At 36.7% G+C, this 22,177-nt stretch overlaps 1 protein-coding gene across 3 annotated transcripts in view; it reads left to right on the forward strand.

Annotated features, from left to right (window-relative positions):
- Positions 1–22,177, forward strand: part of LOC138709261 (protein eva-1) — a 765,208-nt gene that overhangs the window by 18,606 nt on the left and 724,425 nt on the right. For all 3 annotated transcript variants that reach the window (XM_069839917.1, XM_069839916.1, XM_069839915.1), the window contains exon 2: positions 20,625–20,963. In XM_069839917.1, the coding sequence (XP_069696018.1) occupies positions 20,792–20,963 (172 nt within the window). In that variant the 5' untranslated portion in view covers positions 20,625–20,791. The remainder of the gene's footprint in view (positions 1–20,624; positions 20,964–22,177) is intronic.

Here is a 22,177-nt window from a genome sequence, read left to right on the forward strand (position 1 = left end):
TCTCGTACAGAAACACGTAACTACGTAACAGTGCTAACAGAAACTTTTTTATAGCCTATTAAACTTTCCTGAAGATATATGAAATTTAAACTCTATTGTTTTATTTAATCTCGCCTTTTTTACACTTTATACAGGGATCACTTTTCTTTTTTCTGCACTGTTATGCAGTATGTTATTCATATTTCTCCAAGTGGCGGCCTGAACACCTGCAGACTTCTAACACATCAGTACAGGCTGTTACAAAAGATACATTACAGTGCTTTCAATCCTCAAATGAGGTATAGAAATTCTTATACATTCAAAAATTTAAAATAACTATTGTAGTCTAGACACATGATCGTCCCGCGCCGTGGCGTCGCTGTCTAAGGCATCTTGCCTAGGATTCGCGTTACGGAATGCGCGCTGGTTCGAGTCCTCATGGGGGAAGAAATTTTCTCATGAAATTTCGGCCAGTGTATGGGACCGGTGCCCACCCAGCATCGTGATGCACTTGGGGAACTACGATAGGTAGCGAAAATCCGGTTTAGCAAACCAGCTATAACGGCTGGGGGGATCGTCGTGCTAACCACACGATACCTCCATTCTGGTTGGATGATCGTCCACCTCTGCTTCGGCATGTGGGCGTGAGGCCAGCAGCCGGCTGGTCGGACTGGGCCCTTCAGGGCTGTAGCGCCATGGATTTCTTTTAGACACATGATCTGAAGACATTAATTCGTCAAGTTAAGGACAGAAACTTAATGATAAACAAAAGCAAAAAAGATCTTTTGAATTCAATATTTTCTAACGTTAATGAAAAAAACAGTTGAGACAAGTTTGGGAAGGCAGTGTCCCCCCCCCCATCACTCCGCCTATGCTCTGGATCCATCCTCTTGGTCATCTTGTAGAAATGCGTTTAATTTTCTCCCGAGTATCATTTATATTTGTTACTGTTGCTCCCAGGTTTTTGAATTTTTCCGTCTCTTCGAAGGATAAATTTCCAATTTTTGTAGAAATGTAGAATATGTCGCTGATGAAGCATTATTGTACAGGGACATCATTTTATTTTTACTAACATTTTTAATACTAACCTGGCTATATCTTTGGATTAAAGGTCTAGAACCGGAAACACCGCTTGCTCCATCTTTCAAGACTGGAGTTCGATGATACTGGTGTAAAATACAAATCACTTTACTAGGTATAAGAGGGAAGAAAAGTAGTTCATCCATTTACGTAAACTAGGAAATATCGCAAGTTTGAGTTTGATAATTTTCATTAGGTTCTTGTTTAATCAAAGTACAGTACTGTATTAACACTTGGTGTTTTTACTCACGAATTGAGCTATCCATTCGGACGTATTAATTATGCATTGTATATTGTACTGTTACAGCACATTAGCATACAATGTAGAGAATGAAGTTAAATTGAAAAATAATCATAATATAGATATTTAAACACATTTTTTAAAATGGTGGCCGTTCATTTCGATACAGGCTTCAGTTCTTTTGTGCATTTTATCGCACTATAGACTATTGCACCTAATTCCAATTACCAGTTTCGTCCTTCGTACGAGTAACTCATGTTGAAATAATTCTATACCTACTCTATAAAAGAGTACCTTACGTACTGTAAATTTAATCTTCACTTCTGCCGGATCCGAAAAGATAAAATTACTCAGAAATGCTATCTATTGTCCGTTCAAGTGGTTTTGTCGCAGGGTCGTAGAAAGAGGGGAGGGGGAAATCATGTGACAGTTAATTACTTAACGAGGCCCTTTTATTTAAGTTATTTTAAACAGTTGTATAATATTACATAGACGTCCATTTTCTAACAGAAATTAATGTTTTCCGACAAGAGCTAAGACAGCCCAGCTACTAGACTTTACAGAGGGGCGAACAGAAGCAGGTGGGAGAAACTGGGATGCGACGTAGGGAAACGGACGACAGTACCTGTGCGAAAATATGATTCAATATTGAAAGCTCTTTCATCACTGGAAAACGCGAACATATTTCTGGAACGTACTATACTCACTAACACAGTACTGCATACGCGGCCTTGGTTCTGTGTGGAGGACGGTTGAAAGTTTACTAGTAGAGGGGGTGGGAGTGAAGTACATTCAAAAACTCAGGTACAATAAAAATTGAAGTAAAAATAAAATGATGTCCCTGAAGTATCTAGTGTGCATATGTTCATATCTTATCGCTAGCAAAGGCATAGCGCTGTATAGTATAACGTCCGGTCTGTGCCGACCTTAAAACCGTTTTATGACCTACAGAACTGTTTTTTTGTAAATGTTATATAAATTATAATTTTATTTTATAGAAAACCTACCACAGATCAGTTAAGCGATTTCGTTGATATAAGTTATTTAGAAGTGGGACGCTATTTATAACTTAATAAACAATGGCATTGACATTTTAATCTCTCTTTCTTTCCTTGTGATTGTCGTGGCACATATTACGAATATCTCTAAAGACTGGGAAGCATTTAAATCTGTGAGAGGGAATAAATTTCCCCTGTAGAACATCAGTCTCAGTTTTCAAGTTTCGTTGTTCTACTGGTTTGCAACGATCGCTTGTTTGCGCATGCGCTCGGGTGTAATGGAGTTCATTCTTTACGTAAATTTTTATGACTTCATTAAAAAAGAGGGAGAGAAAGAGACAGAGAATAGTTTGAAACGCCCTCACTCCTACGAATAGCGGGGAAAATTGATGCTGTGCGAGACACTGTCCTGCCCTCTATTGTCATAAGGGGTGAACTAAATTGATTGGACAAAATTGTTATCTGTTGAGGCAAATAGTTTCATTTTATTGCCAACTGAACTCGATGCCTCCGCCATTATAATTATAAAATAAAGAACAAAAAAATAGTGCTGCCTGCAGGGATTTGTATCTTTTCATTATTTGTCCTCGTTTGTATACATAAAAAAGCAATTCACACTCGAGTTGAACTTGGTTGACCGCAGAGCCACTTCATACTGTATAATATTGCAGTAACAAAGGTGCGGTCAGCGGCTTTCAACTGTCTCTCTTTAGCAGATTGATGGTAGCATGGTAGAAACAGTTTTACACTTCAACCTGTACACGGTGTTTTATTTTTCTGTGACAAGCGTAGTTAAGTAACATGTTGGCTTCTCAAGAAAGGTAACGGGTTCGATAACCCGGTAGATACTATGAGGTTTGTTGCTGGTAAAGTGGCTGTGGGATAGACATTTTGGAAGTGCTTCGGATTCACTTATCTTCATTCCGTCATGTATTTCTCCTGATCGCAATCTCGCCTAGGATGTACAGTGTTACTATAAATGATCTTTCCGATTACAAACTCGAATCACTATCGTTAGGAGACGCTCAGAAACATGATATTAGTATTAATGGAAAGAGAAGCTCAAATATTTTCTGTTATTCATTCGGTTAAATCATATGTGCTACTCTTAAATCAGCAAAAATTAGAAAACATGAAATTGGTATCAACAGAAACAGAAACTCAAACAATTTTTTATTTTTTTTCACTGTAAACATGAAACAGAAAGAGAAACATTTGGTTCACAACTGTAAGTCACATGTGCTCAATGTGAGCTCCTTGTGTCACAAGACACATATCAAGTCTGTAGTCAATTTCCTGCCATACACGTTGTAGCATTGGACTATCCACCAGTGCAATGGCGTCTGTGATGTGGACATGAAGATCCTCAATGGTAGGTGGTAATGATAGCTGATACATTTGTTGTTTTATAAAACCCCATAGAAAACAATCACAAGGAATGAGGTCGGGGGAACGTGGAGCCAATGCAAACATTCTAAATCGTCACGGCCAGCACGTCCAATCCATCTCCTTGGAAGTCGTGTATTCAGTTCGTTTCTGACATCTAAGTGGTAATGGGGCGGTGCCCCATTCTGCTGAAAAATGAGACCTTCGATGTACTGTTCCAGTTGTGAAAGAAGCCATAACTGTAACATGTCTAGGTATGAATTACCTGTGACTGTCGCCTCGACAAGAAAGAAAGGTCCATACACCTTTTCACGGCTGACAACAGACTGGGATATGTGAAAATCTAGCACACAAAGTTCCCTCCTGTCTTCGTTTGCAGCCATTTTTCTGATATATCGTCTTCTAGCAACGAAATTAATAAATATGCGACAGGTTTACCAATATAACAAAAAATATTTGAGTTTCTCTTTCCATTGATGCCAATATCATGTTTCTAAGGGTCTCCTAACGATAGTTATTCAAGTTTGTAATCGGAAAGATCATTTATAGTAACACTGTATTTCAGACCTGGCGGGCCCTGACGGCGACAGGATACTATTTTTTGAGGCCGGGCGATGCCAGGTCATTTTTATGATTTTCATACTGTCGTCAAATTTTGCATTTATAAAAGGTTATGTTTTATTAACATTTGAAGAATTTCATAATGAGGTTTTCTCCGCAAATCTAACAAGCTCAATATCTATATTCGAACCCATGTATTTTCGTCTCACATTCCGTAAGTATTTCTGCGGAAATGGTGATAATGACGATGAAGACAACTAATACCGGTATTACCTAAATCCAAGAACCAGGGCACTTTTTTTTTTTTTTTTTTTTAAGATATACCACTGCTTGTTTCTCCCTATTAATTTTTTTCTCTTCTCTTTATTCCCGTTCTTCCGTGTCCCTTTAATTTATTCCCTTCACTTTCGCTACCGCTTATTTCTTTCATAACATTTCATGCATTTTATTCATTTCTTGCTTTGATATAATTTGTTATTCATTATTTCAGTCTATCATTCTCATCTTCTTCCTTCATTATCGCGTTCTTTTAATCCCATTTATTTCCGTCTATATGTCTTTTAACTCCATTTTTTGTAGCTATTTCCTTTTCTGTTCTTCTCAGTTAGTCGGCCTGGTGGGCGCAGTTGGTATAGCGCTGGCCTTCTACGCCCGAGGTTGCGGGTTCGATTCCGGGCAGGTCGATGACATTTAAGTGTGCTTAAATGCGACAGGCTCATGTCAGTAGAATTACTGGCATGTAAAAGAACTCCTGCGGGACAAAATTCCGGCACACCGGCGACGCTGATATAACCTTGCCTGTTGCGAGCGTCGTTAAATACAACATAACTTTTTTTTCTCAGTTTTTTTGCTGTTTCTGTCCTTTTAATTTTCCTTCATTAATTGTCCGTCTGTCTCCCTGCCTGTCTGTCTGCCTGCCCATCCGTCCATTCCTTTGTCCATCTGTCTTTGTTAGTCTGTCCGTCTATCTGTCTGTCTGACTTACGTACATAGTCTACCTATCTGTCTGTCTGTAGGACTGTCCGTCCGTCCGTGTGCCCGTCTGTCCGTCCATCCAACCACCCACCCACCTGTCTCTGTCTGCATCTTTGCCTCTCTGTCCGGAAATCCGTCTGTCTATTACGTTATTTGACGATATTTTATCAACTCCTATCGTAGGTTATTTAGTGTCGATGGAATTGGTGATAAAGAGATAGTACTTAACGAGATCAGGCCGTGAGTTCGCAAAGGGATTACCTAACACTCGCCTTACAGTTAGGAAAACCTCCGACGAAAACCAACCAGACAGTGAGACCACGTGGGAACCAAACCACGCCTTATCTCAGCTCCGGATCAGCAAGCAAATGCGCTTACCGACTTTGCTACGCCGGTGGTTCCTACCTGTCTTTCTTTCTACTTAACTACATATTTATTTTTTATTTATTTTTCTCTTTCTGTGATACTCTTTCGTCCTTTGTCATATCCTATTTTCGTTGCTTTTATTTTTTAAATCGGTTATGAAACAACGATGTATTTAATACTAGGTTATCTATGTTCAATGGAATTTGTGAGAGCTGGCGACGTGATGAAACCAAGGATTCGCAATTGGTTATTTTATATTTGACTTAGAGTTTGGGGAAACTCGAAAAGACCCAACCAGATAATCCGCCCAAGCATGTTTCGTATTGTCGTCCCAGACTAGCCTCGAATTAAGAGACGAAATTCTTACCTCTGAAATTTGCGGTGACCTTTTTATCGTTTCTTTACGGTTTATCTTCCATGTCCTTTGTATGAAACATCTTAATTAAAATCTTCGATACTCTGGCCTTTCACGTCAGAGACCGTGGCTGATGCACTATGAGAAGAAATTTGTAAGTAGTGGAGTAGTAGTAGTAGTAGTGTTTTATTTGACGGGGCTTTCAGCGGCAGAAGTTATTTAGTGTCTAGAGCGAGAAACAACGGACTATTTTTTTTTCTAGAGCACTCTCTGAAATAGAAACCAATGATGCGAGACAAACAGCTTTGCTTTCCTCCTAGAGATATTCATTGCCCTAAACATAATTTGAACCCTTGAAACTTGAGACTATGCTGACATTTTACTGACTGACCTCTCCAGCGACAACAAAACGAAACTTCAACGTGCTCATAATTTGTGTGTACGTTTTGTAAACTAGATAAAAAAAAAGAAATTTACATTCACTTCTCTTTCCCTTCGAAATCTTGAACTCTTCTATTCCTTCGTACCTGTCGTCTCGCTTCACTTACCTTTCTTCCCACCACAATCTGAACACACGTTTTCGCCATGAAACAATGCCATTCCATCGCACCTCCTCATACTCATCCTCTTTCACAATAGCCCTGCCAAGACTCTGGAATTCGCTACCTGTTAGCATCAGGGACTGTCCAAATAAAATTGAATTCAAACGCAAACTTATTAGGCTCTTGGTGAGTAATTAAGACTCGTTCAGACATGGTTTCTTGCAAATAGTTCTCTTAATCTATCACAAAATATTTCAATATCCGGTAATTTCATTACTATACAATTTTGTTATTCTAGATTTAATTTGTAATTCAGTAAATACAAAAAAATATATATTCCTTGTCCTTAACTTCTATGATAAATTGTCTAGCTTTCATTAATCAGGTATTCTTTTCGTACTTTGATTTTTATTGTAATGTAAATTTAATATGAATTGTAATTTTATTCTCCATATTGTAGTTGTAATCTCCTGGAAGAGAGGCAGAGAAAGCCTGACGTCCTTATCTCTACCTTACATTTACAACTTATTTACAAATGGCTTTTAAGGAACCCGAAGGTTCATTGCCACCCTCACATAAGCCCGCCATCGGTCCCTATCATGTGCAAGATTAATCCAGTCTCTATCATCATTTCCCACCTTCCTCAAATCCAATTTAATATTAACCTCCCATCTACGTCTCGGCCTCCCCGAAGGTCTTTTTCCCTCCGGCCTCCCCACTAACACTCTATATACATTTCTGGATTCGCCCATACGTGCTACATGCCATGCCCATCTCAAACGTCTGAATTTAATGTTCCTAATTATGTCAGGTGAAGAATACAATGCGTGCAGTTCTGCGTTGTGTAGCTTTCTCCATTCTCCTGTAACTTCATCCCTCTTAGCCCCAAATATTTTTCTAAGAACCTTATTCTCAAACACCCTTAATCTCTGTTCCTCTCTCAGAGTGAGAGTCCAAGTTTCATAACCATACAGAACAACAGGTAATATAACTGTTTTATAAAGTCTAACTTTCAGGTTTTTTGACAGCAGACTAGATGACAAAACTTCTCAACCGAATTATAACATGCATTTTCCATATTTATTCTGCGTTTAATTTCCTCCCGAGTGTCATTTATATTTGTTCCTGTTGCTCCAAGATATTTGGATTGTTCCAGCTCTTAGAAAATAAATCTTCCATTTTTATATTTCCATTTCGTAGAATAGTTCTATTCTGGTCACGAGACATAATCATATATTTAGTCTTTTCGAGGTTTACTTCCAAATCTATCACTTTACTTGCTTCAAGTAAAATTTCCGTGTTTTCCCTAATCGTTTGTGGATTTTCTCCTTACACATTCACTTCATTCGCATAGACAAGAAGCTGATGTAACCAGTTCAATTCCAAACCCTGTCTGCTTTCCTCAACTTTCCTAATGACATAATTTAGAGCGAAATTAAAACGTAAAGGTGATAGTGCATCTCCTTCGTTTAGCCCGCAGTGAACTGGAAAAGCATCAGACAGAAGTGGCCTATACGGACTCTGCTGTAAGTTTCATTGAGACACATTTTAATTAATCGAAGTAGTTTCTTGGGAATACCAAATTCGATAAGAATGTTATATAAAACTTCTCTCTTAACCGAGTCATATGCCTTTTTTGAAATCTATGAATAACTGATGTGCTGTACTCTTATACCAGGTTAAATAAATAAATACTACTACTAATACTAACTTGGATCAACGAAATATGTATAATTCCCGTTGTTCTACATTAGTCACCATTCTTCTGTCATAATTTCACCAACTCTAGTATGAAAACTCACTTCCGCAACACAAGAAATATAAGACACATGACGTGAATAATGAATGATATCTCGGCAATATGGAATGCCATATCTCGCCTATGTAGGTGGTTCGCGAGCTCTAGGTTCTCTCGATAACCTATTGATACTCTTGGCTCGGATTATAGGCTTCTACCACTTGAACGCAGGCAATACAGTGTCCGGGGCTGGTGTAGCTATCTGACACTTAGCCACGTTTGGTGCATCACCTGGTTGTGGAAACTACACGCTTAAAGGGATGGGGGTATATCTGAATACACTATGTGCAAACTTATTTTCTTTCACAGGTTTTGTAGCCTGTGATAAAACATGAGCGTTTTACGAGGTTACATTAAATTCTGCTGTGATGAGCAATAACTGGGAAATTAATAATTAAAAGAGGATGATTGGAGCTAAAACTTCCCTTCATGCTTCAGCACAAATGCTGGGAGGACTTGTATGCTAGATAGGCATATGTATAATTCTCACTTTTGTTATATTTTTCTTTCTTCGTTCTATTTCAAGCTACATTTCCGGTTATAAGTCTCTGCATATGTCGGCCTGTTGACATTTTGTATTCCTGTGCATTCCTAAAACTGTTAAACTTGTGTAAAAATATGTTTGGTTACGAGAATTTAGGACTCCGCGGTTTTATTTTGTGAAAATAACTTCACATTTTCGAACCGCATGCTGAGATTTCATTTCTTTGGTTATTGTACTTGAAGCACTCATCGGCTAATTATATGAAATATCCTCTATTCTGTTTCGTCTCTTAGGGCCATATTCATAGACATTTCGCAGCACGCGCTACGAGCGTACTAAGCTAGCCCCGGGTATCCACTGGTTACTAGTACAGAATTCAGATCATATCCTATCGCTAACACTGGTTTATGAATACGAAAAACGCTGATAATCCACTGAAAGCCCGCGCTAAAAATGTCTATGAATACGGCCCTAAAACTTGATAGGAGTCGGTTAGAAACGTCGCAAAAATTAAATCATAACACACAGCTTGAAAATTCAAAGTTATTTCAGTTATTAGAGAAGAAAAACTCGTTCCGGCGCCGGAGATCGAACCCGGGTCCTTGGTTCTACGCACCAAGTGCTCTAGCCACTGAGCTACGCCGAAGCTCAATTCACAGCAACGGACCGAATACCATAACAGATATATTCTGTAGGACCAAAAATTAATCCTTACGCAGATTCTTCGCCCAAAAGTGCATAATATTATTGAATCCCGAACACCAAGTCGCTCAATTGAGTGCGCTCCTTGTATAATGGCAGTTGACTTAATATATGTCGAACTTGGAGTCGGGCCACAAAGGGAAAAACATTAGAGGAGAGGGATTCGATCCGGTGCTGTGGATTGAACTTCGGCGTAGCTCAGTGGTTAGAGCGCTTGGACGTAGAACTAAGGACCCGGGTTCGATTCCCGACGCCGGAACGCGTTTTTCTTCTCTAATAACCATCGTTACCATAATAGATAGGCCTATAGACCATTCTATATGACTAAAAATTAATCTTTACGTACAAAGTTATTTTGACAATCGGAATACCGTACATTACAGAACACTCGTAGCTGCTAATCTAATTCCGTTCTTTCCTATTTGTAGAAGTGTTCAAAACTATCGAAAAGTGGTGAAATGTGATATATAGACTGGGCCTATATTCCTAGTTAGAGCATCCATAAGACGTGCAGGCTTTCGTATCTTCAAAGACAACTTTGTGTTAAAATTAAACTTTGGCAATAAATGGCTACTGGAATGTTTTCCTCTGGTTTTATTTGTTTAGAGATATGGATTTACTATACATAGTAAATCTAAACCAGAAAGCAGTCTGAAATTAATTCGGAAGAAAGCAGGTCTATGCTATGAAAAGTGTCGCTGTGAAGAAACTATAAAGCGAGCTTAAAATCCAATGCAAAATTAAATCACTAATGTACTGAATGAAAGTGATATAACTAGGTCTGAGAAATATATCGTCGTTTTTCCTGCAATAACTCCTATGTGCAAAATATAAAATTTTTCAGTAGGAAGAAAGAACACATTTATTCATCCTATGGCAGCCGTGCATAGGAGACTGTGAATTCTTACATTTTCGAAACAAAGAAATACGAGAGCTACATATAGGAAACTTTATTATTTGCTGTATCACTATTTAAGTTATTTAATAGAGCAACAATCTGAAAATAGATAAATATGTCACATAGGAGTTACTGCAGGAACAACGACGACATGCCGTTATACTACCAGTGCGCTTCGTGCACCTCTGACTTTGAGTACGTCTCAGAGTTGGGGTAGTTAACGCGGTGTCTTTCGTTCGTTTGAACTCATGCTTATCATCACGGTAAGTTAGTTCTCAGCATTTGAGTGGTTGAAAGCCATTCCTTTGACTTTGAAACACAACTATCTGCTAAAGAAAAATTTAAAGACACCATTTTCTTTGTTAAAGAAAAATTGCACTATTTTAAAGACATTTTATTTTCTGTCTGTTGAAAATATACATTACCTAATATAACACTGATAAGTATCAGCCTTTTTATTTCACTATGTTAATATGATGGTGTATTACGTTTTTGTTTTACATAATTTTTCATTTCTCACCTAAAGAGGATATGGAGTATTGGGAAAATTATAAATGAAAAGAGGAAACAAAATACTCATAGAAAGCCTGTCTCATACCTGCTTTGTCATACATCTCACACAGTCTGCCGGAATTATACTTCTGTCCTCCTTCCATTGCCATTGAATGCAATAAACTTCACGCGTTTCAAAGCTGCATCTTCGTGTGGGAACACGATGCAGACATTTATTACGGACGTGCTTCCTTTCTATTCAAATGTCTTTAATCATTCAATTTTCTTAACATACTATTATTTTCTTCTATCCTCTATCCTTTCTTTGCCATTTATGTTTTTTCATCAATTCTTTCTTCCCTCCCCTTTCCATTATTTTCTCATATATTTGTTCATCTTCTGGTTTGTTTATTTTTATTCTTCTTTGAATTTTACTTCCTATTGGGTTGTTTTTATTCCCTTACATTTTACTTTCTTCTTTCTTATATTCTTATCTTACTTTCATATTTCAGATTGTTGTTGTCTTGTTTAATTACATATATTTATTCATTTAAATTATCTTCTAGCTACAATCTTTCTCTTTCTTTTTTTCTGTTATACATTTTTTCCTTTGTTCCTCTATTTATTTATTTACCGATATGTTGTTATATGATATGATATGATATGATATGATATGATATGATATGATATGATATGATATGATATGATATGATATATGATATGATATATGATATGATATGATATGATATGATATGATATGATATGATATGATATGATATGATATGATATGATATGATATGATATGATATGATATGATATGATATGATATATCATTTGATATGATATATCATTTGATATGATATAATATACTCGTATTTTGTCTATGCGGATGACGTGAATATGTTAGGAGAAAACCCACAAACGATTAAGGAAAATACGGCAATTTTACTTGCAGCAATAGAGGGATAGAGGTATGGGTGAATCCAGAAATGCATATAAAGTGTTAGTTGGGAGGCCGGAGGGAAGAAGACCTTTGGGGAGGCCGAGACGTAGATGGGAAGATAATATTAAAATGGATTTGAGGGAGGTGGGATATGATGATAGAGACTGGAATAATCTTGCTCAGGATAGGGATCAATGGCGGGCTTATGTGAGGGCGGCAATGAACCTCCGGGTTCCTTAAAAGCCAGTAAGTATGTAAGTATGATATGATATATTTATTAGTTAAACAGCATCTATAACTGTTACGATGTAGCCTTTTTTCACATTCCTGTATTTAGGTTACATCATAACTATCCATTATATTTTTCTACCATTTCATTTCCTTTTCTCTGCATATTCTACCATTATGAATGTAATCAATCATCTATACCCTGCAGTTCTAATACCACTTTCGTTTTCAAGCTGTCAACTCAGTTTACGTAACTCAAACAAAGCGTAATCATTTGTCACAGGACAATTCACCCGCATGTAGACTTTTATAGGAAATCAGTTAATTATATTTATTATTTTATTTAATCTGACAGAAAAAAAAGTCATGAGGGCATCACTCTATATTTACTAGAGGATTAAAACTACAATAATAATTGTAATTATTATTATGAATACAAATACAATTGAAATTACATTCCTTCTCTGTTCTAAAATAGGGTCATTAAATGGTATATCAGTTGCTAATATTTAATAATATTTTACAGTAATGGTTTGTAGCTTGTTAAATAACCGATACTGCGCTCTCACCGTAATCAGCTTGTGGGAGCGCGCCCTCCGATAAGCAAAATTACCGCTCTCCGGACAAGAGATAAATTTTTCATTACGTTTATGGCTTCCTTCATTAATTTTTCTTCTCCTTCTTTGTCACTTTTTCATAATATACTTTTAGTTTCTTCTTATTCGCTCTATCCATTTATTTCTTTTTCATCCTTTTCTCTTCCTTCTTTTCTGTCCTTTTCCTGCTCTCTTCCTCTTCTTTTCTTCCACATTTCTTTATGTCTATCTTCTTATTTCTATTTACCTATACTCATCTTTATTCTCGTCTCTCCGTCTCTCATTGACAGTCCCGTGTTCCTCATTAGTTTGTAAAACTTTGTTATAATAATGATAAAATCGAGTTACATGCTGTCTGTAGTTACGAATCACACAAAAAACATCTTATTTCCTCATCCGAAAGAGGAAGCTGTAAGGATTCAGCATAATAGACGGACATTCTCTCTATTCATGAAGACGGGAACTCACTTCGTGCATACTCCACATCTCGCTCCCAATTGTATGGATGCGCCTTGCTTCATGGCTCCGATGCACAAAAGCTTTTTTTCTTTTTCTGATACAGACAAACATCGCACTGTGGTCCCTGTCAGTTTGTCTTACTGTGGCGTCGGTACAGGCCGCATCAAGAGTTTTTCATATGGACCGTCATTAATTCTTGCGGTACTTAGAAAACTCTACACCAGACAAGAAGCCATTTATAACTGAGGAATCTGCGGGAAAGGAAGAGGCAGGGGATTTTGATTAATGGGCCTGTTGTATTTAATGACGTTCTATCAACAGGGGTGGTTTATAGCTTTCAGTCTTCTGTCTTACTTGATTGCACGTTTTCTCATCTCGTTTATATTCTATTTTAATTCATTTTATGCTCTTAACGTATTCACAAATATATCGAATGTTCATTTCAGTATTGGCTGAATTCAGTTTATCTTCGGCTTCTTTTAAAGGAACTTCCGTGCGCTTGGCTTTATATTACACATTAAATGTTTTGTTAATTTCTACTTTTAATGTGTCTCCTGTACTTTATCTATTATAGATTTCTCTTGGAAGTAATAGCGAAATGCTTTTATCGTTGCACATATTCCTTCTTGAGTTCTACGGTACAACTCGGAGTAGATTTCGTACTAAATCAGCGGTGACCAAAACTCGAACGGCAGTGATTAGGCCTACACGCGAGAAGCAGTCTAAGAGGTAAGGACACTGGTGAGAGGTACTTGGCATGAAAACTACAACCAATGGTTGTTCGTGAACTAACATTGTAACATTGATTTCTTCATCAACCCCGCGAATAAAAATAGCAAGCTTTGCTGTATCAGTAATGTCACTATTTTAATCAAGAACAACAAATAAATATATATATATATATATATATTAAACTCCAAGAAATGAAATCAGCCTTCAACCATCGTCATGAAGACAAAGCTGACATAAATAAATGTAAGGAAGCCAGCTACCTGGTGGCGAACAAAATAGCTCGTTCTCTTAAGCCTTCCAACGAAGGAGAGTTTTATAAAAGCGTAATGATAAAGGTGGTTGAAATAATTTGTCTAATAAAAGTTGTTAATTAATTCTGAAAATTGCGCATTTCTTGACTAAATATCCAGAAGAGAATTCAGGAAATTTCTGATTGTGTTCATTGAGGACTAATTAAAAAAGCAAGAAAATTTGTATATATATATATAAAAAAGCAAGAAAATTTGTATGTGTATATGTATATGGATACACATATACATATATATATATATATATACAAATGTTCTTGCTTTTTTTGTATATATATAAAAAAGCAAGAAAATTTGTATGTTTATATGTATATGTATACACATATACATATATATATACAAATTTTCTTGCTTTTTTTTTAAATATTTGTATACATATATGTATATATATATGTATATATACATACACACATTTTTCTTGCTTTTTTAAATAGTCCTCAATGAACACAATCAGAAATTTCCTGAATTCTCTTCTGGATATTTAGTCAAGAAATGCGCAATTTTTCAGAATTAATTAGCAACTTTCATTAGACAAATTATTTCACCCAAATGATCATTACGCTTTTATAAAACTCTCCTTCGTTGGAAGGCTTAAGAGAAAGAGCTATTTCGTTCGCCACTAGATAGCTGGCTTCCTTACATGTATTTATGTCATCTTTCTCTTATGACGATGATTGAAGGCTGATTACAGTTCTTGGAGTTTAATAGCTCACTTCATTACTAGACTAGCACGTAATATTGAATCAGTTTCCCTATATTATTATTATTATGATGATGATGATGATTATTATTATTATTGTTATTATTATTATTATTATTATTATTATTATTATTATTATTATTATTGCTGCTACTGATTATTAAATCAATAACTAGTAAATAAATTATAATAGTCATTAAAAGATTAAAAAAAAATTAAAATGGAGGTATATCGTAGTAATTATTTCATAATTCAAGGGAAGATGTAGGCCTATATATTGAGGCACGTATGTAAGAATTATGGTAACACTTGCTGATAAATAATAATAATAATAATAATAATAATAATAATAATAATAATAATAATAATAAAAATAAATGTTATGCCTTTATTCAGCGTAATATCCTGTAATGTCGCTTCTACTACTAATTGAACCGTTGAGCAAAGAAACAAATTACATTTTCTCCGACAGAACAGCGAATAAATTCCTTTTCCCATTCTGTACGAAACCTTCTGTTCCTTTTCGTAGAGACAGAGGGTTTGAAGAGCGACATGGTACAGACACTGCTTACCATCAGTACGTGAGCGAGACAGAGAGCAATGTACAGAAACCCCCCTTACCAGTATGAATGTCTTTGATTACACGATGTAATCACGATACCCAGTTTGGTCACCGCTATACTAATTCGTTCTATGAACATTTTTCGATAAGAAATACAACACAGGCACCAGTACAGCTCAAGCTGTACGACTTCTGGCTCTGAGATTTCACAGGACAATACAGTGACAAAAATATACAGGCGAGGTTCAAGGTCACGACCGCGGCTTCCATATAACGTATAATTTATATCATACCTGTTGCGAACAGGTTTTGTCTCGGACCGTTCGAAGTGACGGATGCATGAGGCTGCGGCTTACTGCATCGGACATTCGTCTGATGCAGTATGCTGCAGCCATCGTCACGTCGGACGATCCGAGACAAAACCATCCTGTCCGAGACAAAATATGTCCTATGCAGTATGCTGACGGCCCAATAGAGCACGTCATATAGAAAAGTCAACTTCTAATAAATGTTTACCATTCGAAGATCTAAGGATGTTTAGAAAGTAAGACAGCGGGGCATGCAACTAAGTGAAAATTGTTTGGATGATATTGGTATGAAGTATATTAATATTCTCAAATATAATGTACGTCCTACGTGAGATGAGAACAAGTTTTACCCAAAAAAGAAAGAGGGCTTTGTTTACTCCAATTTTAACAAAAATATCCCGCGACCGAACCTATGGTGTGCAATTCGCGGGTGCTCGTGTAAAAGGGGTTAAGTTGATTTGGCTAAACTGGAATAAGTACAGATTTGAACTATCCACAATTACTTTTCTCTTGTGTTAAACGGGTTAATCATTCTTCCACCTATGATGCAGTTACAGTGCTCCATATTTTGTGACAAAAGGGTTTTGTTCAGTACCAAAGGAGAAAAGTTTACATACCTTGCAATTTGACTTAACCCCCTTTACACGATTACCCGCGAATTTCTCTCTGAGTACTTCTGTTTTCCACTCATTTTCATTCCCAGTATCGCAGTATTCTACAGCCAGCCATCTTATTGAGTATGCAAATTGAAAAGTATGTGATATAATACCGTAACTATCTTTATAGTACGTGAAGTTTAAGACGTATGTTGTTGTTGTTTAGTCAACTCTCCGAAGACAAGTTTGAACCTCACAAGTGATACCACTTATGAGGCAACTAGGCCAGGAGATAATGGGGTAGGGTGGCTAGTTCCTTTCCCCCTCCATTAAGTACATCGCCGACTATGTTTTCTTTTATCGCTGCGCTCTCATGGTTAACATTCGGCAGGTCTTTGAAATTTAATTGCATTATTGTTTTCAATTTCTTATGTCGCCGCTCCAATCACTCGCCTCGAAATTATTCAAATCAACTTTACAGGGAGTTGTACCTGAAATCTTGATTTGCATAATACACGTCACTGTTCGTTAACAGAAAACCACAACTTAAGTCACACGGAGTTAGTGTGCACTCGAAGTTGGTTGCTTGACGGTTGTCAGCCCACTTTGAGGTCTGTGGATATAGAGGGAAAAATTGGATCGGTGTCGGTTAGAGTTCCCGGGTAGCTCAGTGGTAGAGCGTTGGTACGTTAAACCAAAGGTCCCGGGTTCGATACCCGGCTCCGGAACAATTTTTCCCTCGAAATTATTCAAATCAACTTTACAGGGAGTTATACCTGAAATCTTGATTTGCATCATACATGTCACTGTTCGTCAACAGAAAACCACAACTTAAATCACACGGAGTTAGTGTGCACTCGAAGTTGGTTGCTTGACGGTTGTCAGCCCACTTTGAGGTCTGTGGATGTAGAGGGAAAAATTGGATCGGTGTCGGTTAGAGTTCCCGGATAGATCAGTGGTAGAACGTTGGTACGTTAAACCAAAGGTCCCGGGTTCGATACCCGGATCCGGAACAATTTTTCCCTCGAAATTATTCAAATCAACTTTACAGCGAGTTATACCTGAAATCTTTTTTGCATAATCCACGTCACTGTTCGTTAACATAAAACCACAACTTAAGTCATACGGAGTTAGTGTGCACTCGAAGTTGGTTGCTTGACGGTTGTCAACCCACTTTGAGGTCTGTGGATATAGAGGGAAAAATTGGATCGGTGTCGGTTAGAGTTCCCGGGTAGATCAGTGGTAGAGCGTTGGTACGTTAAACCAAAGGTCCCGGTTTCGATACCCGGCTCCGGAACAATTTTTCCCTCGAAATTATTCAAATCAACTTTACAGCGAGTTATACCTGAAATCTTGATTTGCATAATACACGTCACTGTTCGTTAACAGAAAACCACAATTTAAGTCACACGGAGTTAGTGTGCACTCGAAGTTGGTTGCTTGACGGTTGTCAGCCCACTTTGATGTCTGTGGATATAGAGGGAAAAATTGGATCGGTGTCGGTTAGAGTTCCCGAGTAGCTCAGTGGTAAAGCGTTGGTACGTTAAACCAAAGGTCCCGCGTTCGATACCCGGCTCCGGAACAATTTTTCCCTCGAAATTATTCAAATCAACTTTACAGGGAGTTATACCTGAAATCTTGATTTGCAACTGATACCTTATTTGGAGAAAACTGTAGATGACTCAGTGTCAGATTGTGACTTCAGTTCTGATGATGAAGTTGTGGATGTAGATTACACGCCTAGTGACAATGATTCAGGGAGTTCAGATGGTGAAGACTCTACTTCAGAAGTAGAAGAGAAAAACAATTGTAATGGAAATAATGTAGAAGCTTCTAATGATGATTGTGAGTATGATAACATGATAATGATAATAATGGAGATAATATTGATAACAGTGATAAAAATTCTAATACTATGTCCTCTTCAGACACCACAAATTTTTGGTCACCTATGAGTGCACAATACCAACCTAGACTAAGAGTTAGTGTTGATAGGACTCCAGTAATATTAAATCAAAGTATAAATAGATCATTCGTTTATCTGGATGTCTGGTTACAGATATTTTCTCGCAGTCTTCTTATGCATTTTGTTCAGTGTACAAATATAAGGTTAGACATTCTGAAACGCGAGAAGAAAATAAATATAGCAGACACTGACCACTCAGAAGTGTGTGTGTGTGCTCGTGCGTGCGTGCGTGTGGTTTAGATGTGTATTTCGGAAAGGATTCGAAAGAAAAAATGATCAAAGAAGAACTCTTGGGGAATGAGTTGTGCTAAAACTTGTGGAATTGATAAGGAAGAGTGACGTCACGGTCCCAGTTGATAGTTTTTTTACGTCTGTCAGACTTATGGACACTATACAGTACGCTGCAGTTGGGACATGCATATCTAACAGAAGAAACGTCAAAATTTAATGGAAAGTTGGAAAGAGCTCAATATCAGCACATGGCAAACACTTCTGGAACTATTGCTGCAAGATTGAAAGATTCAAAAGAAGTAGTACTCTGCAACTGCCATAGAGCTAATGACATCCAAGTACTACGAAAGAAGAAAGGTGGAAGTAGAGATGACTTACCCTGTCCAGAATCAATTGCATTCTATAATGAAATTATGGGAAATGTTGATCTCTCAGATCACAAAGTTGGCGCATACGATTTCAACAGGAAATCGCAAAAATGGTGAGGAAAAATCTTCTTCAAGATTCTTATGATGTCTGTTGTCAATTTTTGGATCTTGTATCAAGAGATCAAACAAAAACGATTCAGTTGCTGGAATACCTTATTCTTCTTGCTGTTGGCAGCATTGAAAAGGAAGAGGACATCTGATCATCCATCATCGGCTTCAAAACTGATGTTGAATGTAGGAGATCACTTACCGGTGGAAGGCAACACCAGAAGGCGATGCGTGAGATGCAAGCACAAAAAAGAAGCAGGAACAAAAATTTTATGTACAATGCGCAAGCTTCCCCTATGTAAAAATTGTTTTGCTCCTTATCACTCATTATCTGACTGTGAGATATCTTTGAAAAAAAATACGCTAGTTCTAGTATAAATGCCATTTACTACTTTTGATTAGTTTAGCCATATTATTGCAATCAGTATACTAGAATTTGTAATAAATACTTGGGTGAATGAGAGCTGACTTCCTTCAAAACCTACCACTGGGACACATACGGCCCACAAAGAAAAACCAATGGGACAAATATGTCCCAATTTCCTCAAGGCCACTCCGTGCAAGATATCATTTGGAAATTGAAACTACATGCTAATTAGAGGCTTAGCAACTAGTAAATGCTAAGAAATAAAATATTTTCTTTAAAATTAAAATTGGTAGTGAAAGGGGAACCCGAAGGTTCATTGCCGCCCTCACATAAGCCCGCCATCGGTCCCTATCCTGTGCAAGATTAATCCAGTCTCTATCATCATATCCCATCTCCCTCAAATCCATTTTAATATTATCCTCCCATGTACGTCTTGGCCTCCCCAAAGGTCTTTTTCCTTCCGGTCTCCCAACTAACACTCTATATGCATTTCTTGATTCGCCCATACGTGCTACATGCCCTGCCCATCTCAAACGTCTGGATTTAATGTTCCTAATTATGTCGTGGACAGCCGATAAGGGGTGGTCCTCCAGCTTGGGGGTTGGGCGAAGGGCTAACAACCCATCACCGTAAAAAAACAGCTTGTTCCGAATCCCTACAATAATAATAGTAATAATAATAATAATAATAATAATGATAATAATAATGATAATAATAATAATAATAATAATAATAATAATAATAATAGCCATTTAACAATCTAAGAAGAAACTAGTACTTATTATCGCGGAAGTAGACCTGACAACGTGACGCTTAGAGTGAAACCTACAGAGCAATAATCGGTCGGCAAAATTATGTTTTAAAAGCACACCGCACGTTATTGTATGATGCCGACATGTTAAGCATGAGAGCGCGGCGATAATACAAAAATAATAATCTATATCATAATTACTTTCGTGAAGTTTTACAAATTCTAGATCTATATCAAATTTAATATTATATTGTCATTAGAACAAGCAGTCAGTGTTTTATGCCAACAATACGATTATAACCAATTATAGTAACAAATTTTATACAGCAAAATGTGGTTGAAAAAAGACAATATTATCTTAGTTATAAATAACATATATTTTGCTATCTGTGCCTTCTATTGGAATCGTAATAACGCTGTAGGAATCTTAGATAGATATTTTCGAAGAGTATATTCAAGTAACTAGATCTACTGTAGACTATGTTTATAAAAATAATATTATAATGGCAGAAATTATATTTTCTCATCATGTTTTACATTATAGGATTCAACATCCTGGTTCCATGGAGTTCGATAATCTACTCTTTGTGCCAACACAACTGACAGGAACATATTTCGTATTGAATTGTGGAAATTGTGCTTAAGTTCAGTGTTAAGATAGTATAACATTACTGTGCAGTGTATAAGGAAGTATAATAACAATGTGCATCTATGTGCCACATGGGGGAAGAGAATTCAGTGATTGTTGTGCCAAGGGGCCGTAGGAAGTGCTTCAAGATGGTTCCGCCGCACCGCAGTCACTTGTTTTATCTTGCAGTATTACCAACATTCCTACTGCTTGTTTGCAGCGATGCTGAAGATGTCTACAGAGAGGATCCATTAGGTAAGAACGATCCGTTATTCGTGCAGATATTGCAGTGTAACATATGCACGTTTCATCAGGAAAGTCTTTACATTTAATAATAATATGCATCTTGTTTGTATTCGCTTTGAGGTTAACGTTGTACAGACACAACTATTAGCAGGGCCGGGTATTTATAGAGATCGCGAAAATCACGACATATTAGATATACAATAGATTTTTACTCATCTTTACGAATTAAGCGATTCTGATTAATAATATGCGGATAAAACAATCGCGAAAAATCGCGAAATAGAGTTCTAATAGCGAAATATGAACACATTCGCGTATTATTACTATTGCGTCTTTTTATAGCTAATTTCATATTCTGAGTTCTTTTTCGGAATTTTTCCACTTGAATTTGTTATATATCCAAGAATTCAATTCAATTCAATTTATTAAGCCATTAAACATACAATGATAGGCTTCGTCACAACACAGAAGGGAGGGAAAAAAACATACATTTGAAAATACATATATAATTGAAAACAGTAAAGTTTAATTAGAATGAAAACACAAAACATTTTGAAACTCTAAAAGTAATGAAAACACTTCACTCTTAGTGTAATAATTCTAACTAAATGTAAATAACTCTATTTATTAAAAAACAATTTCGTATATATTCATCTACAGAGTAGAAAGGATTAATTAAAAGCCAATTATAAAATCTAGTTTTGAAACTATTGGTTGGTAACTTATAATATTCACTGGTAAGCTTATTATATAATTTCATCCCCATGACAGAATAGTAATATACGTTACAAGAGCGGTATGTTGACGTTTTCATGGTCGAGGAAAAGATTGAAAAAGCGAAACGTAGTTGAGCTTTTTTAATTTCCGAGAACATGAAAAGAAACATACCGCTCGTGTATCGTACATTATTTTGTGCGAAGATCGTTTATTACATACCTGAAAGACGAATTTCTAATTAGTTGCAATGAAATCTCCATGTTGGTTTCTGTTTAATGACGGCAATTTCGGAAAACCTAAATATCTTTCTTCAACATTGTTGCTATAAAATGTTTTCTGTGTTTACTATACTCCAGCAGGCCGTGATATACGTCTGTGTTTTTTTCCCCCCAGTCTATAAATGCGAACTTAAAACAAACGGTAAGGTTATGTAATGATTTATTTTTAATTTTAATATTTTAACAATATTATTTATATAACATATTGCAGTAATAACATCGGCATCT

Source organism: Periplaneta americana, chromosome 11 (genome assembly GCF_040183065.1).
Source record: "Periplaneta americana isolate PAMFEO1 chromosome 11, P.americana_PAMFEO1_priV1, whole genome shotgun sequence".
NCBI classification, from domain to species: Eukaryota; Metazoa; Arthropoda; class Insecta; order Blattodea; family Blattidae; genus Periplaneta; species Periplaneta americana.